At 37.0% G+C, this 24,914-nt stretch overlaps 1 protein-coding gene across 1 annotated transcript; it reads left to right on the forward strand.

The window, feature by feature from the left end:
* Window positions 1–2,038: 2,038 nt before the first annotated feature.
* Window positions 2,039–20,949, forward strand: LOC118796684 (SLAM family member 6-like). The gene is made up of 8 exons (XM_036555706.1): window positions 2,039–2,248; window positions 2,425–2,502; window positions 10,161–10,457; window positions 14,012–14,275; window positions 14,372–14,494; window positions 16,009–16,046; window positions 16,176–16,301; window positions 18,454–20,949. Exons 2-8 carry the CDS (start codon window positions 2,448–2,450, stop codon window positions 18,556–18,558), a joined length of 1,008 nt encoding a protein of 335 aa, XP_036411599.1. The 5' UTR covers window positions 2,039–2,248; window positions 2,425–2,447; the 3' UTR covers window positions 18,559–20,949.
* The last annotated feature ends 3,965 nt before the right edge of the window (window positions 20,950–24,914 follow it).

The raw sequence follows: 24,914 nt of genomic DNA on the forward strand, positions 1-24,914 counted from the left end.
CATGGATACTACCTTATCTGCTATCTAATGGTGCTTATTTAGCAAGTCTATTATGATTTGGGAAGTACATTTACAAGAAGTACAAGAATTTCAAAGAAATGAGGATGTGGGGTTTGAGTCCATAGCAGCTCAAGGCAAAGACATCTGTTCAACTGAGACGAAGAAGGCAATGGTAAACCACTTCTGTACTTTTCCAAGAGAACCACATGGATAGACACAACAGAATGTTCATCAAGATAGTGCTGCTGAGGTCAGAAGGAACTCATGATTGAGGAAGACCTATGGATTCCTCCCATCTCAGAGTACATCTAAAGCCTTCTGGACATCTAGTTGAGTAACAGACTTCAGAGCTGGAACCTTGAATGTTCAGAGTATGAATCACAATAAGCTGGAAGTAGTAAAAAATAGTGAGGCTGTTAATAAGTCACCTATGCCATGCGTACTAATGCACCCCTATACCATCATGAATACTGAAATTTGAACTGTGCACTGATAACAAGCTAAGTGGTCTTTAGTCCCAGAGGACACGGTGTACATCATTTCCAAAAAGAAATTCAAATGTTGATTCGTCGGACCACAGGATCACTTCCACTTTCCCTCCAATTTTAAATGAACTCGGGCCCAGAAAAGGTGGCAGCATTTCTGGATCCTGTTTATATATGCTTTCTTCTTTTTTAAGAGTTTTAACTTGCATTTGTGGATGCAGCACTGAACTGTTCTCACAGACAGTGTTTTTCAGAAGTGTTACTACAGCCCATGCAGCGATTTCTTCTACAGAATCGTGTATGATTTTAATGCAGTGCCGCCTGAGGGCCCAAAGATCACGGCCAGCAAATACTGGTTTTTGGCCTTGTCCCTTGCATACAGACATTTCTCTTAATTCTCTGAATCTTTTAATGATATTATGTACTGTCAATGATGAAAGGCAAAAGTTCTTTGCTGTTTTACATTGAGAAATGTTATTCTTAAATTGTTCCAAAATGGGCATATATTTTTCAAAAAACAAAGTTTCTCAGTTTTAACATTTGATATGTTTTCTTTGAAGCATTTTCAATGTAATATAGGATTTAAATCATTTGCACATCATTGCATTTTGTTTTTATTTACAGCATCCCAACGTTTTTGCAAATTGGATTATATATATCATATATATATATATATATATATATATATATATTATATATATATATATATATATATATATATATATCCCTGCAGTCAGAGATGGATTACATATATATATGTAATCCATCTCTGACTGCAGGGATCAGTTTTTGTTTTCTACGGCACCTAAAGTAAATTCAGTCTCTACACTTAATCCACCATTCTTTCTTTGACAGGCCAATCTGATTCTCATATAAGTCTTGTGTGTAATTTAGTCCTCCAATCACTGCTTCGCCACCAATGCTATCGAACAGTTTAACAATCTGCCCTTACCTTGAAGTTTTAGTTCTTTAGTCAGCATTTCCTGTGTGCTGTGTATATTTTGAATGTAAAGCTCCAGATACTGTCAGATGTGCCTGAGGGACATGATAGCCTGAGAGACTGGAGGCTATTTGTTAACCATTTCAAAAGCCAAAAAACAACTTTAAACATGTCAGGTCTGGATTTGTCTGTGTAGTAAGCCTTTATTTGTGTAGTAAACAGTTTCCAGTTTAATTCGTAATATGAGATAATTTGTAAGCTGTGGCTTGAGTGGGGACAGTTGGGGTGGGGTCAGAATTACATCCTCATGCAACTGTTTAAAACAGAGTGGCTTTCATTGTCAGTAAGGATGTCAACAAGACTGTTGTTGGATAAAATGCTGTGATTTCATGCACAGCCATTCATTACAGTTATACAGGGTTATACTGCTGGTGGTGGGAGACTGGAATGCCAAGATTGGACATGAGAAAAATGAAAACACAGTTGGAAACAGGCTTGAAAACAATGTGAGTTGGTTCCCAGTGTTTGCGTAAAAGAGCTGATGAGCTCTTTCACTTCTCATTTTTGGTTTGGTTATTGCATTAGCAGGAAGGCTGTCAGGAGAGGACTGTGACGTGTGGATTTAGATAGTGGAAGCATATGAAAGCAGCTTATCTTAAGCATATAAGTGGCCAAGCAAACCATATGAGATCAGATAAATACAGTAAAAACAGTTCTCCAAATCTTTTGATTATGGAGGTTAAGGTTAGGTTTATTTGAAGTATTACTTGGCTACAATAAAACAGAAGTCTATCGAGATCCTCACAAGTATGGTGATACCAGTGTGCGTGTGTTTTCATTTATTTGTCCTTTTTGTTGTACTTTGTAGAAAATATGCTCAAGCTGACTTTATATTATTTACTGTCTTGTTCATTTTTCTTCATTTGTTACCTGCTTTCATATGTAGTTAACTATAGGGGGTTTTAGCCTTGCTTACTTCATCAGTTTGAACTTCCTTAGTTCCTTAGAAACTTCCTCACACAATGGCGATGATGGTGCAGCTGTTTTTTGTTGTCTTCAGTTTGGTCTCGGCCACAGGTAAAAAAAAAAATTCTAAACTTCATTACTGCCTTTCATATTATAGAGGTTCAACTGCATTATATCCAGTAATCATCTTAACCATTTTTACATCATAGATGAAGAAATCATCACTATCACTATCACTTAACCTTGCTACTGTCATGATTAAGGTCAATGTACACTTAAAATATAGATTATGAAGTCATGTGGACTTTGTTGACTGTGACAGATAGACTTTTCAGTGATAGATAGTGATGGACAGACTTTTTGATATTTGCTTTATTAGACTAGCTGAAGAATGTTTTTCTTTATAACTGAACTTTTTACACTGATTTCTGTGAACACTTGAAATGCAAAGCTTACTGAATTAACAAACAATATACTATATAATAATGCAAGGCATCTTAAGAAAATGTTGACAGAAATGAAAAATTGTCTCTAAATATTGGCTTCCTCAAAATTGACAACAGTTCCTCAAGCATGAGGCATTTCAAATGTTTTAATGGGAAATCACCTGACATGTGTCACCTGACTTTTGTGCTTATTTTTACAGTTTATCCTTTAAGTTGTATGATGCTAAGGTCAGGAAACTGGCCAGGTTAGGTCATAAGATTCTCATGGACTTTTGTAATGACCAGTTCACTGGTTTCTCAGTGCTTTACATTGGAAACCACATGCAGAATACTTGCGATCACGTCTTATGTGTCTTATAACACTCCAAAATGTAATATTTTGGCCAAATGAATCTCTAAATCAATACTTATAAATCTACTTTCTCAAATATCTGTATTTTATAGGCTTTCATTACTGTGGTAGTGTTCTATTCCTCAAACCGGCTGAAGTAGTTATTGAGTGTGTTGAGGAAGTCAGTGTTGTCATCACAGGGCAGTGGGGGGACCTGTAGTCTGTGATGAACTGGATATCTTGCCACAAGCACCTGGGATTTTTTGAGTCAGTGAAGTGACTCTGGATTTTCTGATCCTACAATCTGAATATTGTAGCACTGAGGGCAAAGTGTTCCAGCATTCCTTGCGGTTTTGCTAGTTATGTCATCTACAGATCCTTTCCCGTTAGTTTCGGTTTGCTTGTTTTAACATTATTTTTACTCTATGGGTATGAGTGAATGTAATTTCATGCATTTTACAAATCTTGTTATTCCAACCATGATGGTGCTTTCCATTGTGGTTAACTAGTTATGAAACTAGTTTCACACTGAAACAGACATTGGATCACTGCCACTTTTGCAGACTTAAAACTTAAGTGCATGCTACTACCTTGTGTAGTTCTACTTGCTAAACTGTTTAATGCTGTTGTAATTAATACTGTGATCATACTGTTGGCTTTATTGGAACACTGGATAATAACACTGGCTGTACTGTAGTGAAAATAGCTTAAACTATTAGACAATGCAGGGAAAAGCACACAAACGTTTTATTCATTATATATTTATTACAAAAATAGAAAGTTCTGGTTTTATATATATATATATATATATATATATATATATACATACACACACACACACACACACACACACTTATGAATATGGTCAGTTTTTCCTTTTAAGTAAGAGAAGGACAAGTAAAAGTAAAATAAAGCTGAGTGTTGGGCAAAACAAAGTGTTTGTAGTTGCCATATGCTAACAGAGGAAGAGAGTATGTGTAAAAAAACATTTATTTCTGAATCTGACACTTCATTTTCAGTGTTTCCACAAAAAGTTTCAACCAGAAGTGTTCACTGCAGCACTGCTTGCAATCCACTCCTTTATAGCTTTTAACAGATAGGCAGTGCAGTAGCTTCTTGCACAATCAAGTTTATTTTGTTTTAGACAGAAACATTACAAAATAAAAAGTTAATTCCCAATTAATTCCTGGTTTTGCCCAGTCCATAAGCACATTTTCAAAACAGCACAGAGGCTATATCTCACCAGCAGCAATGTTAGCTGTAGTAATAATTGTCAGGGACTTCCAAGTCCATCTTTCCCCTTGTTTGACTCTTCTGTAGTCTAGATTGTTGTCCATGCCGGGTCTAAGCTCCATTTCTCATTTTGTCCTGTGAACATTCTTCTCTCGAATATCACTGGATCCTCTGAATTACGAGGTTATTAAAGAGCTGAAATATGAATATTGCTACATGTAAGTTAAAGCTACTGCGCACTGAATTCACGTCATTAGACTGGCAGCCTCCTTAAGCAGGCTTCGTCAGTGGACATTTCCATGTACAGACTGAGGGCAGATGATAAGAAGTCAGAACAAAATAAGCAGGCTTCCCTTCTCTGTTCATCGTCTGATACCCACTGAAACACGATAGATCTTTCTGTTCTGTTCATAGCTTGATTTGAAAAGCTGTAGAAACTTACCTGTACTCAGGCTAATTCAGTACAGACTCAGCTTAAATCTCAAAAATGATTGTTTCAATGCTGGTAACATTTTCTGAGGACACTTTCTCCGGACATTCGCCAGCTTTTTCTTCGAGATTTTCTGTTCCACCCTAAATGGGGCAGCAGTTACATTCTGAACTGTTCCGCCATTTAAGGTGGAATGGGAAAATTCAAACAAGCAGCTGGTGAAAAAGAAGCTGACTTCAGCTTCATGGAGGGTTGAAAGGCATAATTCCTCTAGTTTCTTTAAATAGTTTCTCTATTTCCGCTTAACAGTTGAGTAAACTTATTTTTGCTGTTTCACAGAACCAACAGGTCAGTATTTTGTCTTGTTTACTAATGTTTGTGAGAGCTAGTCACAGCTACTGCACCATTTAAAGTGGAATGAGAACATTCAAACAAGAAGCTGGTGAAAAAGAAGCTTAAGTCCTCAATGAAAGAGTTTTAGCCTATCAAAATATCCTACCAAGAGGTTTTATTCACGGGTATACCCGTAAATATACGCTACGGTAGAACATTTTGATAGGGGAGCACAACTCGTCAGAGCACCGCCACAGCCCGCCTTAGTTTCATGTCAAATTGATGCGCTGTAGCTTTAGCTCACATGTAGCAATATTAGTATTAAGGCTCTTTAACAACCTTGTAATTGAGAGCATTCAATGGTATTTGGGAGAAAAATGTACACAGGAAAAAAATGTATCGGGTTCTAAACATTTTTATTTAACACAGGGGGCGAAACTCAATTCATTCTGGCCATAGAGAAATGGAGCTTAGATCCAGAGTTCCTAATATGGGCATAACGAGGACTACAGAATGACACACGACTACAGTGGTCTGTTACCCACCTGTGTTTAGTTTGTTGCCCCACCCTCTTTTACTGTTTTCAAGTGTCTCTTGTTATTAGTGTGTGTATTTGCACCCTTTGTTTCTTTTGTTCTTTGGTCAGCATTGCTGATGATTGTCTCATGATTTGTTTGGTTTGTTTGTTTTTTTATCTTAGTATCTTGTAAGATTATTTCTTGTTTACTATTTAGTCTTGTATCTACTATGGATTCCCCTGCCCTTTCCACTCCTGCTTGCTTTTTTGACTACCCTGAAAGTGATAGCATTAAAAGACAATCGCACTTGTACCCAATCTCTTTATCTGCCTTGCGATCCACAATATTGCAGAATGCCGGCCCTAGTATGAATATAGCGAGTGCAACCCATCAACAGCATATCAAACTAAAGGAGAGGTATTGCCTCCTGTCTTTTTTCAAGGCCATCCTTCCCAGTGTTGAGCAGGAGATGTGACACTGTCATAGGATGCCACCTTTGCGACAAGTCAGTTTGTGAAATTTCTGCCCTGCTAGATCTGCCCCAGTCTACTGTAAGTGTTATTATATGCATAGGCTTGTATGTCCTTCTTCATGTTGGGTCACCAAAAGTGTCTTTTAAGCAACTCCAGTGTACGGGTTTCCCCCAGGTGTCTAGCAAAAGGGGAGGAGTACCCCCACTGGAGGACATGGGCTCTAACTGAAGAAAGTACATACTGTCAGTGGGCCCACCCCCAGGGTCTGGCTGAGCCCGAAGTGCGTCCAGTTACATATAAGTTAAATTCTTGTAAAAACTGAGCACTGCAGGAACAAAAAAAAAAATAGACTTACATCCAAGTTCTTAACTTTTATTTATGGAGACACAAATTAGTTTTTGAGAGGAAAAGTTAAAGAAATCAAACATCTTATCCTAAAGTCCTATAGAAAAAATAAATTATTTATATCAATTCATAACTGTGTGGCTTTATTGTGCCTCAGCATTCTGTCTGTGGGCTTGAGGAGGGCAAAGGACTTCTCCATCACACACAATATCTACCCTGTCATATAAAAAAACAGCTCTCCATACAGTTATTTACAATCGATAAGAAGCATTTTTCAGGGTTAAGTTCACTCTTTACACTCCTCTCTGCAGAAACATGCAGCTCAGCACAAGTTCATTTTATTCTAAATGCTCTGCAGCTATTAAAACACCACAGAAACATCTCAAAATAAACTTATTCCATCAAAACTATACTACTACAACAAACTATACTACTACAAATATATATATATATTTAAAATATATGTATATGTATATTAGGAGTGCGGGAAAAAATCGATTCTTAGATGCATCGCGTTGCGGACGTGAACGATTCTGAATCGATTCACAAATGTCAGAAAACCTTTCCTCAGAAAGTAGATCAGTTTCTTGTAAAATGTTCAACTGTTTTACGAGGCTGAAGTCACTTCTTATTCTCCAGTTTCTTGTTTGAATTTTCCTGTTCCACCTTAAATTCTAACTGAGGCGCCGAATGTAAATGCGGCACCATTTAAGGTGGAACGGGAGAATTAGAAAGAAAAGCTGACTTCAGCTTCGCCACTTTTTAGTGTGTGACAGTTTCTCGTTGCAGATTTATGTACCAGGAAACCAACTGCGCTGCTTATTAATGTGAATAACGCATCGTTGCTAGGTGACCTGCAGTCTGCACGGCGGTTCTCAATCATTGCGAAACACGGCTTTCGCGCTATGTTGCACACGTCCCGTCTCAAAGATATTTTACTGACACAGTGACCCGTCTCTACAACGAGACCAAAACCCAAGTTATAAAATCACTAAAGAAAACGGGTAGAATAGCTGTAACGTGAACATTTTTTCACCGTAACTGCGCATTTTATCGCAGATGAGTAGCAGCAGCTTCTCGTGCTCCAAACAAGAGCACTGAATGAGAGCCGTCTAGTTCACTTGCCACATCACTTCCATTTGTTTTTTTAAAAAAGATATTGGAAGTAAATTCATTATGGATCATTACAAATACTTTGCTTTAAAAGTACCAAGTCACTTTAAATAACAACACTGAGTCATTTAGTCACTTTAAAATGTATATTGTCTCTATATTCTGTGTATATTCTGTGTATATTTTGTGTACAGTTAATATATTTCAGTTGGTTGTTCCCCCTCTGAATCGTAATCAAACGTGTATATACACACACACACATATATACATATATATATATATACACACACATACACACACACACATACATACACACACTATATTGCCAAAAGTGTTCGCTCATCTGCCTTCACACACATATGAATTTGTGACATCCCATTCTTAATCCATAGGGTTTAATATGATGTCGGCCCACGCTTTGCAGCTATAACAGCTTCAACTTTTCTGGGAAGGCTTTCCACAAGGTTTAGGAGTGTGTTTATGAGAGTTTTTGAAAACCAGAATTGTCCGTTGGATTGCCAGATGGAGAATCGTGATTCGTCACTCCAGAGAACACGTCTCCACTGCTCTAGAGTCCAGTGGTGGTGCTTTACACCACTGCATTCAACGCTTTGCACTGCACTTGGTGATGTAAGGCTTGGATGCAGCTGCTCGGCCATGGAAACCCATTCCATGAAGCTCTCTACGCTGTTTTTGAGCTAATCTGAAGGCCACATGAAGTTTGGAGGTCTGTAGCGATTGACTCTGCAGAAAGTTGGTGACCTCTGCGCACTATGCGCCTCAGCATCCGCTGACCCCGTTCTGTCATTTTACGTGGCCGACCACTTCATGGCTGAGTTGCTGTCATTCCCAATCTCTTCCACTTTGTTATAATACCACTGACATTTGACTGTGGAATATTTAGTAGTGAGGAAGTTTCACCACTGGACTTGTTGCACAGGTGGCATCCTATCACAGTACCACGCTGGAATTCACTGAGCTCCTGAGACCGACCCATTCTTTCACTAATGTTTGTAGAACATCCACATTACACCTAATGTCTTCTCTCACCTATATCCTGTGCTGAGCACAAGGTCATCCATTGTGATCAAAATATCTCCAGAAGCAACCGCTCTTTTAGATAGTCCTTACCTTCAAAGTATTCTGTTCAGATAGGAATCAGTTGTCATTTACATTCATTCAATCAACAGTTTGCCTCTATAACCTTTATTCAATTATTTATTTTGGCTTTGATTTATGTCCGATATAGTTTTTGTAATTTAGCAAACTGATTTCCAGTTTATGTTCATGCTAGATTCTGCTAAATTAGGTGCAGCAGTTTTCTACAGTATATTCAAGCTTGAGCTACAGACATTTTCCATTTTATTAGCTGAGTATTCAAACACATTAGGAAACTGTGATCACTGAATTCATACTGTATTCAATCAAGGCAAACAGTTCAAGGTTTGGTCCAAACAAAGTAACACTGTGATGGCACTTGAAGAGTTTTAAAAAAGAGAATGTAGCACTAAAAATGTCTCTAGTTTCTCCTAGAAAATAATAAGATCAGATGGGATAGTAATGACTGTGTTTATCTGCAACTGAACTAAAAACAGAAAACACAATATGAATTCAGTCATTTCTCGGGGCCAGAAGTATTAATTCTATATCCAGTGTTTGAATTGTCACATCTTGCGTGGGTCCTCTGGTGAAAAGTCTGACTGCGAAGTGACCTTTGTATTGTATATTTTGTCACTGTCCGAAAAAAAAGTATTTAATTTACACACACAAACACACACACACACACACACACATTTTCTAAGCCGCTTATCCTTCTGGGTTGTGTGGGGATGCAGCGGTCATTGGGCGAAAGGCAGGACATACCCTGGACAGGTGGCCAGTCCATCACAGAGGACAATTTACATATTTTCACAAAATATTTTGTAAGGTTTACCCCTGTAGTGTTTTTTTCTGTTGCATTCTAGGCGGTAGTCCTTTAACTTTATAGCAATATGTTGGCGTTTGCACAAAGACAACATTTTATCACATGACACAACAGGCAAATGTTAACATTACTTGTTGTATTACCCACTCTCTCCTAACAAAAATATATGTCTTGGTTTAGGTCATGGCTGCTAACAGCATTTGTTTTCTCTGTGTTCATAGTTGCGGCTGACTTAAAACCAAAAGTATCAAAAGCATGTTTAACATTGTCCAGTTTTAAACTGAAGTGACACAGTTCATATGGTAATAATATGAATTTGAGCTGGATGAGTTTACACTTTATCCAGAGTAGTCTAATGATGAACGTTCTTGGGGCAGTGAACGTATGGGGGCAGTGTCCTTACTTTTATGGACTTGCTTGATTCTTGGTTTACGTTTTACCAAAAATACTAAATAGTCCCTTTTTATGGATTCAAACTGCATTATCAGTGTTTTTTCATCTTGAGAAATATGTTTAAAAATGAATTATGTTAGTTTGTAAATCACAACTAGTGTGTTATTGTATTTCAATGGAGGTACCTAATGACCAGAACATAAATTAATATTTTTGTTATTTCTTTACAGTGTCCAGTGATGTGCTCAGATTGGTTGGTGATTCTGTTCAACTAGACATACAGCATCCTGTACCGGAGTTTGAGGACTTATCCTGGGTTTTTAACAGAAATAAAAATGTTGTAAAACATTATAATGAAATTAAAAAAACTAGACAGCATCCTGCTTATGAAGGCAGAGTGGAGTTCAAAGAGGAAACCTACAGTCTGACACTGAAGAACTTACAGAAGACTGATAGTGGACTGTATGAAGCAAAAGCATCAGGTGACAATATCACAGTTGTTGCTGAGTACAGACTCTCTGTGTTGGGTAAGTCTTATAGAAAATCAGTCAGTGACAGGAAACATGCAGTCCTGACACAACACTGCTGTTATTAGTCAAATCTTATATTTTTCTATTCATTATTTAACAATGTGCATACAGTATTATAACTCTGCTGAGATCTATGGTCTTGTTAATAAGAGCAGACCAATTATTTTAAAATTAACCAGTGATGTTAAATCAAAGTACATTTATAATCTTTGTTGGTGTAGACCCATTACAAATCTATAATTCTCTCAGACTGTAATGCGATTACTCATTACTTCCTGTTACAAGTATCTCACTAATTACTAGTATAATTTGACGTTACTCTCAAAAGCCCATATAGATCTGAAAAGTACAAGATAATTAAAAAAAATCCTGTTTGAAAACTTGCTATTTGAAATCAACCAATAAGAAGAGTTAAAATACAATCGCCTCAAAATAAAATATTTATGAATAAGAAATAAAGCTTACAGAGCTGTTTCTGAGGGAATATCAAGTCAGGGCTGTTTAAGGCTATGTTTACACAGCAGGTAAAAGTGGCCCAAATCCTTTTTTTCTTCATATGTGACACAGATGTGTCATCTGTGGGTCAGTGTGAACAGCAAAAAACGCTTTAAATCTGACATCAATTCCAATTTGACACGCTTTCATATGTGGTGCTGAAATTCGATATGTATCTGCAGCAATGCAACTCAGTCTGAACAGTCAGATCAGAATTCATGAGGCTTTTATGTCAATCCAACTCGACATTCATCATCATTTTGCGCTGCTGAGACTTCATAAACATTTGGGGTGATATTTATGTAAAACAGCGTCAAAGAAAAGGTCTGAAAGCAAAGTTTAAAAAATCCGAGGACACAAGCCAAAAAAGTGACCGTGGTTGAATAACGTGCACTTTTTACAGCGAGCTCAGACACATTCTGGGTGATGAGCCCAGCTGAGTCAGAGAAGTTTCATGACGGCTCGTTTGATGCTGGTGAAGATGAAGCTGAAAGCTCCGGGAGCGAGTGGCATTCATTGGCAGTCATGATTGTTTACCTCTGGATGAGCCACGTGAAGCAACATGACACATTGTTCTTTTGCGCTATGCGGGTCAGTTTAGGAGCTGATCTGTTCAGACTAATGTCGCATAAAACAGCACAGACCCGCATCCTGAATTCCATGCTTGTTTTTCTAGCACAAGTAGCACATGTACAGACAAAATGTATCCTTTTAATGCATTGCAGGGATGTGGGAGATGAGGGTGCTGAGGTGCAGCAGCCCCCCATATTTCAGTATTGTTTAACTGCAACTGCCAAAAATTATTTTAAAAAGATTTGAAAATAAACTAAACATAGTAAAGATCTATGCTATGCTTGTATGAGAGTGGAGTGTGTATTTTTATGTCTTCTAAATACATTTTCAAAATTCAAAAGTTGAGCCACTTTTTACCAACTGATGCAAAAAATACAAGCAGGTTGAGGTGCAAAGTGAGAAGGCATATTAAGAGCTTTAGACCAGTTCTGAGCCCCAAAGCGCCCTATGTTTTCTATGCCTACAAAATCATAATAATGTTTTATTTATTTATTTGTTTTAATGCGTATATCATGCTAGGTGTACATTCAAGTACTGAATTTCAGTGCATAACTCAGCTCACTCAGCTCATTTGCTTAAAGCTCATCTAGAAGCAGAGAGCGCAGAGTGAGCAGGGTGTTCATCAGCAGTTTGATGTGCCTGTTATATGTGCATATTGTCATCTCTTGACCACATTTATATCATGTTTTGACATGCTTTGTTAGATATAAATGATCAAATCAAACGGAAAAAGGCTAATCATTTTGTGATGTCACAGTTTATTTCACATACATGCTTCTTACTAAGTTTCAGCACCCTCAAAACTCTTTCCCACATCCCTGATGCACTGCATATAAGTAATATGAGTAATGCAAGTGACTGAATAAGAATTCTTAATAAGTCAGTAACTGTAATATGTTACACTACTTCACTACTGGAGGACATAATCACTGTAACATGTTGCTTTGTACTGTGTGACTCCAATACTGTTCATAATGTTACTGTAAATTAAACCAAACATAATAGAAAATAAAATATTCATGTATAAGTGACATGAACACTCACTGGTAGTTGCAATATTGTATTATTAACCTGTTTCTGCAGCCTCCCTAATGGCCGTTCCATCAGCAGAAGGGAATAATCTGTGATATTTTTAATAATAATAATAATAATAATAATAATAATAATAATAATTGACATGGGGCAAAAAGGGGTTTTTCAGTCAGTGGGTCCTGACTCTGTGAAAGACTAGGTGGGCAAATAGTGCAACAATTCAAGAATAAAGTTTCCCAAAGTATAAAAGCAAAGAACTTGGGGATTTCATCATCTTTAGTACATAATATCATTAAAAGATTCATAAAATCCAGTGAATCTCTGTAGGCCAAAAACCAGTATTGGCTAGCCATGATCTTTGGGTCCTCAGCCAGCACTGTATTAAAAACAGGTATGATTCTCTAGTGGAAATCACTGCATGGCCTCGTTAAACCACTGTCTCTGAACACAGTTCATCGCTGCATCCACAAATGCAAGTTCTAACTCTAAAATGCAAAGAAGAAACCGTATATAAACAGGCATCCTCCACGCTAAATTGGAGAAGGACCATCCAGCTTGTTATGAGCAGACAGTTAAAAAAAAGTCAACTTCTATGATTGTATAGGGGTGCATTAGTGCACACGGCATGGGTGACTTGCACATCTGTGAATATATCATTAATGCTGAATGATATATGCATATTTTGGAGCAACATATGTTGCCATCCAGGCGATGACTTTCTCAGAAGACCTTGCTTGTTTCAGCAAGACAATGTCAAACCACACTCTGCACATATTACAAAAGCATGGCAGCAACAGCATCCCGAATGCGTACGGAGTGTTGCTAAAAGAAGAGGTGATACAACACAGAGGTAAACATACCACTGTCTTAAGTTTTTTTGAAACGTGTTGCTGGCATCAAATTCAAAATGGGCATATATTTGTCAAAAAACAAAACAATTTCTCAGTTTCAACATTTGATATGTTGTCTTTGTACCGCTGTCAATTAAATTTAACTGATTTAAATGATTTGCACATTATTGCAATGCACATTATTATTATGTTTTTATTTACATTTTGCATCTCCCAACTTTTTCAGAAATGGGGTTGTACAACTGACATGATAAAAATAGCATTTAAACGCAATAAAAACAATTGTTTTGCTTGCTAAGTGATGAAGACAAAAATCCAGTTCACTTCCAGTTTTGTAAATCAAACACGTTTCCAAATAGGAAAATGGCATTATTGAAGATTAAAAAATGCAAAATCAAAAGGACTAAACGACCTCCAAATAAAAATTATTATTATTATTATTATTATTATTATTATTAGTTGTGTAACCATGTTTGATTCCAGCCCTTTAACCACATACTGAAGTCACTACTTCCTAGTAATGACTCAAGTGATTTATTGTTGTTTGGCTTACAGTGTGATTACCTGCACTGCAGTGATCTATATGTATGTGTACCTCAGATCCAGTGGAGGCTCCAGTCCTGACTCACCAGCTAAATGGAGACGCCTGTAACATCACTCTCACCTGTAGAGGTCATGACCTCTCTATCAACTCCAGCTGCTATAATGAAACCTGTGAGGAGGAGAAAGTGACATCACCTGCAGGCGTCACCCTTTCCCTTTCTGTCAATGGCAGCACCATCATCTGTAACCATAGCAACCCAGTCAGCTGGAAGGAGACAGTTTTGGAGATGAGAGAACTTAAACGACTTTATGCTGATGGAAGTGTGTATACACATGCATAAACACGAAAACATGCAGTTATTTTAACCCATTCTGTACTTCGGTTGTAAGACTAATAACAATCTTTCCCCCCATTAGGAAGAAAACGTGAAGAAACCCTTGGCCCAGCCTCAAATTCAACAGTGCCTGTCGTGGTTGGCATAGTGGTCATTCTTATTGTTGCTTTTATAGTCAGATATTACTGCCGAAAGAGATCAACAGGTATTGCCTTTTTATTCCCACCGCATGTGTGAAAACATTTATCGTTATCTCTCTTCACAGTTTTTTGTCGGAAAAGCAGCTTTTTAGTTACATAACTTGTTTGTCAAAGCAGCTGTTACTGTTAGCTGGTTAGTTAACACAGCCAGTCACAGAAAAGTTAGCCTTGAGAAACCTCACATTTGTATAACTGTTCATTTGCAACCGTTTAGAATTGTTTAGTGAGCATGTACATTAGACGTCTTTTCTATTGTTATAGATGAATTGAGCCTAAGTGTCATGACTTGGTCTAGTCTCAGGCCATAACAGAGAATGAGAGAGAGCTCTCTCCCTAGACCTGCTGCCAGACCAAGCACAGACCAGAAAACTGATCAGATTTATTTAGATTATTTAGATTATTTAGATCTCAATTGCAAGAGGCTAAGCTGGAATGGGGTGATGGCTTCAGGGGTGAGCATATGCCAAATTAATAAACAATAACGAACAATTACAGAACAAACTAACCTGGAAACAAAAGGAACAAAAATACAGAAGGCAACCCTAACTCCCTACTTAAAAACAGGAGAAAAGATTTAGGAAAGCAAATTTCAAATTGTCCCCTAATTTCCCAAATGTATTCAAAGATTTTCTCAGAAACTAACAAAAGCTTGTATGAATTTAACAACAGAGCAGGCGAAGTAAAGCAGAGTGGAGTGGAGAGTGCCGGGCTAATTCCAGAGCACATCTGAGCACCTTCCAGGCAGTGGCTTTGTGACCTCTTTTATACAGGAGGGCGCATATTGCAAAAAGAGGAAACACACACAATATGGTCACAGACAGACACACAGCAAAGTTATTACGACCAGGGGTCATAACACTAAGCAGCAAACTTACTCACTGTGGTAGGAAAAACAGGGTAACACCGTTAGTCTCAACCTCTGTAATTCTAGCTGTTGTTTGTGCCAAACCTTTCATATATTTCATATATATTACAAATAACAAAACAAGCAAGTCTGTGTCAAATACAAAGAGTTTGGTTATTGTAACCTACCCCACTTCAAGGGTAGATTTTAACAGTAGGTGGAACATAAAATAATGTATTATTAGTATATATATATATATATAGCTTCCCTTTGTTCTTCTTAAATTAAAAACAGGAAACTAACAGGAAAAAAAAAACAGATGTTGAACTAATTAGCCCATATCAGGGGTTTCCAATCTTTTGTAAGTTGTGATCCAGACAACCAATCACAAAGTGTAATAAGTAACTGTTTAATTTAATTTGGTGAATATTAAATTTTCACTAGTAAAAATTCAATTTTGACTATGTTCTCTAGTAAAAAGTGCTATTTTCACATGTATAAATAGAATTTCTTTGTAAAATCCTTTGCAAGATATGACTAAAGATATGGCTAAAAAGCTAACCAACTGGGCATCGGTAAAAACGGTAGTTGGACAAATAAGCTTTGGAAATTACGGGTTGTACCTACAGTTACTATGAAGGGTTAATTTTGCATTTTCTTTTCAAAACTTCATAGATTCCACGCAGTGTGACACAATCTATGCAGAAGTTGAGGTAAGATTTATATAATTCTCATTCCTGTAGACATTTAGACATTAATGACAGTAAATACTGTAATTATTTGATTCATGGATTTAAGGTTTATATAGTTAATTTGTGCCATATCTTCAATCATATCTACAGAACAGTAGTGCAGCAACACCACCTTTTGCACTGGAGACTCCTTCTACTGTGTACCGTGTTGTAGGAAAGAAACAACAACCTCCAAGTAATGGACAGTCCAGTCAGACTCCAGTTCCTGAAAATGAGGTGAAAATGTACAAAAAAGGTCTTAATTTGACTTTTGATAGATCATTCATAACATTTTAATGATAATTCTGCTGCAGCTGGAGTTATTTAATGTAGTTAGAACTGTAAAAACACTACAGTTCAAACTAGAGGAAAATATTAGTGCAATCATTTTTATTCACTTTCTAAAAGGCCTGATTAGAGCTGCAGTGTGGAAAACCTGTCTGCTTTGTGCAGGATAGATATGAGCCTATGACTCATTTGCACCAACAGTTTCTTTCACATGAACATTTACTGGAGGATTGCACAAAAATGGGTGGTGACCGATGGCCAGTGGCCACTAGTGGTAGTCAGTTTTGCACTGAACACTATTTACCAATAGAAAATACTTCAACTCTGTTATTAACACTGCTACCTCTTTGTTACTGAACTTGCATTTTCTCTTTAGCCCCAAGCTTGTTGACCGCTCCTCTATTTTACGCCATAATTTTATTATTGAGCTTCACTAGTCAGCACAGTTAGTACACAGTTGTATGCACCGTATGTGTGATTAGCTAAAGGCTTAGTAAATTATTTCAGATGCATTTAGAATGCATACTGCAGCTGTTTCAAGGAGAGTTTTTGGCTCCCCTGTCACTCTGTGTGAATTCCAAGTGCTGGGTAAAGGTTAGAGACCACCTTTCATTTTTTTTTAATTTCCAGTCAAAATGCCATAAAGTACAAGTTATTCATTTTACAGCACCACATTTATGAAAAATATCAGTTTTGCAGTATTTAGTGTATCCATTCTTTGCTTTCATTACAGCCTCCATTCTTTTCAGGAGTCTTTCTTTGAGTTTTTCTGCAGGAATATTTTTCCACTTGTCAGTTCAATGTTTTTGGTTGGACCTTCTGCTCCTCACACTCCAAGTAATCCCAAACACATTTAATGATGAGGTCTGAACTCTGGGGTGGCCAGTGAATTGTTCTGAGAACACCAGCAGCTTTCTTTGTCTTTTTTTTTCTCAGTACAAATCCTTTCAAACGCACAGCACTGAGTTGTCTTCTCACAGTGGAATAATGGACTGTGTTATACTTTTATTGATCCCCTCCAGCAGAGCAGTGGGGGGGTTAAGGAATATCCAGTCAGTTCTAGGATTTGAACACGTAACCTTCCATTTGCTGACTCAACTCTCCCACCACTACTACCAGCCACCCCACCAGTGGCTCTTTCAGATCTGAAGTAGGAGTGGAGCTTGATTTTCTTCTGTCTCTCACAGATGAAAGCTTTAAGTGCTGTTTATATGGTGGAGACAGTGTTGGTGGTCTACCAGGTCTTGCACGGTTGTTTAGAGTTCCATTTTCTGTGTATATTTCTCTGTATCCAGATATCATAGATATACACATCTTTTTTTCCCACTTATTTTCCTTTGACTTTCCCCTTCCTTATGGATATCTCCTGAAAAATAACTCCTGAGAATGAATAACTTCTTGGTTCTTAGTGGCTGTTTTGACCAGAAATCAAATAAATGAAGGGTGGGCTCTGAATTTAGCACAGCACTGTACACTGTTTAACAAAAGGTGCTGTGCAGGTATATTTTTCATTCATCAAGGTACAAACATTGTAAATGTACCCTCAAAAGGTACAGCAGTGGTTTTAAGGCCCAATTGTTTAACTTAAATACGTTTTTTTTTTTTCCCGGTGGAAAAGTAACCATAACCCAATGTTTTAAAACAGAACAATAAAATAAAAAGCCTGGAGACGAGACGGGGTGTGTGGAGTCAATACAACTTAGAAAATATAATTTCAATGGATTATGGTTCAATTATGTTTCTTGACTAAAGGTACTGAGATGTACCCTTGAGGGCACCACCCCAGTGACAGCTTTGTGCCTTTATTTCTGAGAGTGTATATGCATGATCCGTAAAATTCAAAATGTAAAATTGTTTTCTGTAATTTTTATGAATACAATTTTGTTCTAACAAAATGATTTCTCAAATTGCCTCAGTCAAATTTGTTTATATTTTGAATTTAATGTATTGCTATATTGCTAAAAGCCCAATGATCCAGTTTAAGAGCTTTTTGAACATAAAAGCTTCGTTATCCATACAAGGGTTTGTGATACTTTTGAAACTGTAAACTCTTTGAAAGTTAATTAGTTGTACTTTTTTCTTTGTCCTTTTATTCATACAGATGACACATAACAAGCCTGAAACCATTTATGCCACAGTTTCACAACCCATCAAAACTGTGATTCAAGCGAAACAGGATGAAACCACATCAGATGTGAGAAATTGAAGCCACTCTTGATTCACAGTCGGCTAAGAACCACCATCTCGTGGGAGTCCACAAAAGTACAACAGGCCCTTCTCTAATTGGGTGGGAATGATGGCTTTGGCCCACTGCTGATCACAGCCAGACTATAAGTTTTAGGTCATAAATACAGACCATTCTTTTCAGCACCCCTTAAATTACCTTCAGATGTTACTTAAACATCAGCCCGAAAAGAAAGGTGGTGTCAATGTGGGGAACACATGGGCAAACTGGGTTACAAAACAGATGAAGATATAGATCATTGAAATTTACTGGGCATCATTAAAATGTGCGTTTGTACAAAATTGAAAGGATTAATTAATCTAATCTTCCCTTAACAATTTTTATACAACATTTCTGTTTACAATATGTTTTCACATATCAGTGTTTAAGACAGGGACGTTTTCATTTAAACAGTGTAAGCTCTAGTCTTTTGGGGGCCAAAATGTAAAGTTTAAGTTTACATGAAGTTACTGTTTAAATTACAGGTAATCTTCTCAGCATTCTGGTTCCAGGGCTCTGTCCATGGCACAGTATTTCTTGCTTACACTGCTAACTTTAGGTTTTATCCCTCGTTACCATGGCGACCAAGTTAAACATTAATCATTAGACCCCAGATCGGCTACTTCTTGTTCTCAAATTCTGTTACCTGTTAACGTGTTAACAGAATATCTCTATGCTTGAATGGGTTCATTACTCATGGTCTTGAAACTACCCAGGTTGTCGATATCTGGCCCAACCTAACTTCTGTGGTTCATGACACAATGACATATTTCATTATTGCTTGTTTGCCATTATTTTTGCCGTTTTTTGGCTCCAGATGCATATGTTCTTTGTTTGAGGCATGATGATTTTTTCTCCTCTCTTGAGAATCTTAAACAACATAATGGTACAGTAATAATCCAGAATTAGGGCGCCTCTTTTGCCTGAGGGTCCCTAAGCAGCTGCTTATGTCACTTATTAGGTAGAGCTGGCACCAGGCCAAGAGAATTAGTTTTTTGAGCTACAGGCTCTTAGCTTGGTATATAGAGACAAAATAGTCAAAAGCACTATGAAACCAAACGTGTATTTTTTTTTTCTTTTTGTTTGGTTCTTTTTACAGTACTGCTACAGACACAGTATACTGGAAGTTCCTGCTGACTATCAAAAAAGAAACTTACAAAATGCCTCTTCAGGTTTCAGAACACATGCACTGTCCGAACTACAAAAAGAGTTTTCTGGAAACAAGCTTGTTATCACACTTTAAAAACTGGCATTCATGTGCTGTGTGAGGAGTATCAGAGTGTGGGAGTGTTGGCAGGGGGCTTAATGGAGTAATGGAGTAGTGGACTGTGGAGCTGGAGCCACAAATGTGAGTGCAGCTGGCAGATATGAGCAATAGGTCTACATTGGAGCTAAACCCAAACACTGTGCTTGCTCTGTAGTCATGTCGTCAACCCCCACAAGCACAGCCTCTACTGCTAATGCTAACGCTGCTGCTACTGACCACAGCACAAAACCAGAGCAGAATATCGGTCTCTGCTACTTTATTTGCAGTACAGATTTGAACCACTGCAAGGCCTCAGTGAGTTTCCTAAATGCACTGACCATAAAGCGGAAAGAACCAGAACTGTCAGCCAGTCATAGCTCCCCAGTAGAGTTACACAGCCGCAGTCTGCAGCTAAAGCAGGGACCCTTGTTTTTGAGGATGACTCTCTTAGCTTAGTGCATTACTGACATTGTTCATGTTGGCAAGAATGACACGAGGAAGCAGAAGTCAGAGGTTAAAAAGGGACTTTAAATGATCTCTTTAAAACACTCAGCAAGCTCAATGTCCATTTATCAGTGGTGCTCCACCTACATGAAGAACCAATATGTTCTCAAAGGTTACTTGGATTAAACGCTTGGCTACATAAAAGCTGCAGGTCAAATGGACTGAAATTTGGACTGAGAAACATGTCCACTGTGATTGGAGACACATCAGCATTAACACCCAAGGACTCTGATCACTGCAGTGTTGATTTGTAGTGATCAATCAGCAATTGTATATGAAAAATATAATTATATACAAATACACACACACACACACACACACACACACACACACACACATACACACACACACACACAAATATATATATATGACCAAGTTTGTGTTAGATAGGGACACCTATGGGTGCTCTCTCTCTACTCTTAGTTTTAGCCTGCTGATTTTCTATAAGCTTTCTCCTTAGTTAACCCTTTGCATGTGAGGTTCTGTGTGTTTGCGGATGTGATAACCCGTGATTATTTTTCTTTGTTTTTATCCCTTTTTATATATTTGCTTCCTTTTTCATGTTCCTGTAATCCTGAAAAGCATTTTTCTTAACACATTTTATAATCTATTTTACTTTTGAAATTCAATGTTCATTTTTAAATAAATTGAAATCTTATTCATGCTGTGGTAAATTAACATCATCACAAACAAGTCATATGTAATTAATGATTTTATTACAGCCCATGGGCTTGGTTTTATGGTTTAACAGAAACAGGTTAAATTAACATAGTACTGCAACCAAGTTAACTGAGATGCCTCCACAAAACTTAACTTTATAAACGTCTCATGTGCTGGCAAGAAAGTTGGAGGTATAGCTGCTCTACTTGATTTCTTCCAATGTGAGCAGTTATTGTTTGGTGACTTCACATCCTTTGAGTATCTCTGAGCAGTTGTGAAAGGGGCACTAAGAACATTACTAATAATTGTCTACAGGCCTCCAAAGTACAATGTTAATTATTTTAGTAATGAATTTACAGACACTGTATATTTTATTTCCAATCATTTTAATATTTTTTTCATCAAATTGCTGGTGATTGTAACACACACACACACACACACACACACACTATATATATGTATATAGACAATCAAAGACAGTTATGCTAGGGAACTCCTTATTGTGCCATACTGGAACCTTTTGGACACGCTCAGCATGTGACTGGGAGCACACACTGTCATGGTCACTCTTTAGATGTGATTATCTCAAAGAGTCTCAGCATATCAGCACAAAAATGTGCTTTGCCCCATGCAATTCTTCTGATTCTGTTGATGCTTTGCTATATAACTTCAACTTAAAAAAACTGTTAGTGTTGTAGCTTAAGATTGCATGAGTTAAAGTTAAAACTACTTCACACCAACAGAAAGCACCATTAAGGAATGCTACTGCAGTTGAACTCAGTTCAACAAGAGAATGTAGGAAGACTGAATGCAAATTGCATAAACCAAGTTTCAGATCCAAAATAAATCTTCAAAGATAGGCTGCATGATTACAATACAGTAAAGTGCAGCGCTAGACAATCCTTTTTCCTCTAGCATTATCAATAATAATGTTAACAGTAGTAAATTAGATTGATTACAAATAGTCTTTACCATGGTTACCAAACTCTACTACATATATGGCCCCTGAATTAATATCAGCTGAGAGATGCAATAAATTTGTATACTTTAACGCTAAAACCCATAATATCACACAAGCCATTAGTACCTCTTATTCCTCCAATGAGTCTGTGTTCTCTATCACCACATGAAGATATCATGGTTAAAATCTCTCACTTTAGTGTTATTAATAATGAAATTTTAACTGATACAGTAAGCCATCTCAATTTGCCCACTTGTAGTCTTAACACATTACCGAGCAACTTTTTAGAGAATGTGTTTCACTTAATATCAGTGGCCACACTTCAGATAGTAAACACCTCACTCATGTCAGGCGCTTCTCCTAACACTTTAAAAATTGCAGTCGTGAAGCTCCTCTTAAAGAAAAATCTAGAAGCAACACTTGATGTACTAGATTACTACTATTATGTAACTGCAGACCTACTCAAATTTATCCTTCATTGGAAAGATCATTGAGAAAATCGTCTTCAAGCCACTTATTGGCTTTGTCCTTGAATAGCCAGATTTCAGTCAGGATTCCAGCCTAATCATAGTACTGAGGCCACTCTAATTAAGGCTATTAGTGACACTTATATAAAATCAGATTTTGGAAAAAAATATCTGTTCTACTACTGTTTAATCTCAGTGCTGCATTTAATACTATTGACCATAAAATTGTCATAGATAGACCTGAGAACTGGGTTAGAATCTCAGGAATTGTCCTAAAATGGTTCAGTTCATACCTCTAAGGAAGGAACTACTTTGTCAAAATAGAAAATAATGCTTCTGAGAGTGTGTAAGTGACCGGTGGTGTCCCTCAGGGTTCAATCCTTGGGCCGCTCTTATTTAATTTGGTAATAATTCATTTTGAGAGGTCCTTTTTAGAAGAAGTAAAGACTCAGCAGACTCTCAGTAACATATTGACAACATGTCAATGATGGAGCAGCTGAATACATTCAGCAGATTATCAGGACACTTTCAATTTACTGTGTATCTACAATTTATTCATACTCCTCTGAATTCAGTTGTTTTTCACTTTATTTGGAGCAGCAACTCCAGCAGCACTGCTGTGTCTGATCCGCTCAGACCAGCGCAACACACACTAACACACCACCACCACCACATCAGTGTTACTGCAGTGCTGAGAATGATCCACCACCCAAATAGTACTTGCTCTCCTATATAGTAAGTGGAGCTGATAAAATGGACAATGAGCGTAGAAACAAGGAGGTGGTCATAATGTTATGCCTGATTGGTGTGTGTATATATATATAAAGACTTTTGTCATATATATAAGTTCTGAGTTTTGATAAATGTCACTGATTAACCAATAATATGTTTCACGTCCCACCACCCCCACGTAAAATCAAGTGAAAAGGTCACCAGGGTAACTTTGAACGATATCTTTGTGTCTATAAAATATACATAATATACATATATAAATTTTGCATAATTAATCTCTGGATAATTAAATATCAGGCTGCCTTAAAATGTTTAGTTCAAAACAATATAAGACAGATTGTTCTGTTAACGTTCAAGTAGAGGTTTAATTAAGCAACACATCTTTTTTGCTGTACTGGTTTGTTTGTAGTCAAAGCCTGAGAAGTAAGTTTCATATAGAAATCAACACTGAAACTCATCTATGATTAAAGACTTCATTTTACTTTCAAAGATATTCAAATTATATGAAGGACAGTCTCAAGGACTATTCAAATCCATTCCTAATGAAATCAGATAAGAATGACAAATGAGCCTGTAGATTTGCTGAAGCACTGCTGGACAGACAAAGCTCTACGAGACAGAAGAGCCACCAGGATTTGAACCATGGACAAGAGTTTATTTCTAGCACTGCTGATCTCAGGTATGTGTGAGCTATAGATTTCTGAACAAACACAGAACTGTGCAAAAGTCTGAGACCACATGACAAGATTATATTTAAAATTGTTTATTTGTTTGGAAAAACATGACCAGAATAAATACAAATAAACAATTCAATTCAAATCAATTCAACAATAGTTACTGTACGAAAATAAATACATGTACAGACCTCTCTACTAGACTATTATTTGCAGTTTTCATCCAATATCAGGTTAGTCTAACACTCCATTAAGTTAAAATTTCAATGTGTTGGCAGTTGGAATTCAACAAATCTTTGCAATGGCTGTATAGAAAAAAAAATCTTAGGCATCTCACAAGTTAGGAAATTTGTGGGGTTTTTTTTTTGTTTTTTTTTTGGTTGGTTTCTTGTTTTGTCTGTAACCAAATTGTCCACTTATATTTACTTATATTCAGTGGTAAGACTTCTGAGAGGTGGGACAGTCAAACTTGATGTCTTCATTAAAACCTCTGACACTGAAAAACAATTGCTGAAAATTTTCAGTGCTTATTTTAGAATAAAATAGTGGTTTGTTATTTTACAGGATCCTACTGTAAAAGACATTTAGTGCAGTGCACTGGTTTACAGTAATATCCCAGACAAGGCAAATTAACAGGAATTTCCTGGCACATTTACAGTAAATTCATAGATCATTACTGTAAATATTTTTCACTGTACAAATAGTTGTCATTTATTTAATATTGATAGCAGTATTGCACAGCAAATCGGTTCAAATGCAGTTTTCTTTGAAAAAAGAAAGTACATTACTGACAAATATGTTTAAACTATTTTTTTGGCCTTTGTGGTTTTATTATTATTATTTTTTTTAACCAGTGAAAAAAACACAAAAACACACATCAATATTTTTAAATGATGTAATTAGAAATCTAGAATTAGTCTGATCAGGACCATTTTAAAACATGAGGGAAAAGCCCATGCTCTCCTATTCTTTACATCTTGAGCTTAGATGCGTGTTCAGATTGAAGCAGGTGACTGAACATGAACTGGAGCAGCAGACAAACAAGTTGCCTTGGTCTGAATTTTGTCATTATATCAAGTAAAAAAAAACTCTAT

Source organism: Colossoma macropomum, unplaced genomic scaffold (assembly GCF_904425465.1).
Source record: "Colossoma macropomum unplaced genomic scaffold, Colossoma_macropomum, whole genome shotgun sequence".
In the NCBI taxonomy this organism is placed as follows: Eukaryota; Metazoa; Chordata; class Actinopteri; order Characiformes; family Serrasalmidae; genus Colossoma; species Colossoma macropomum.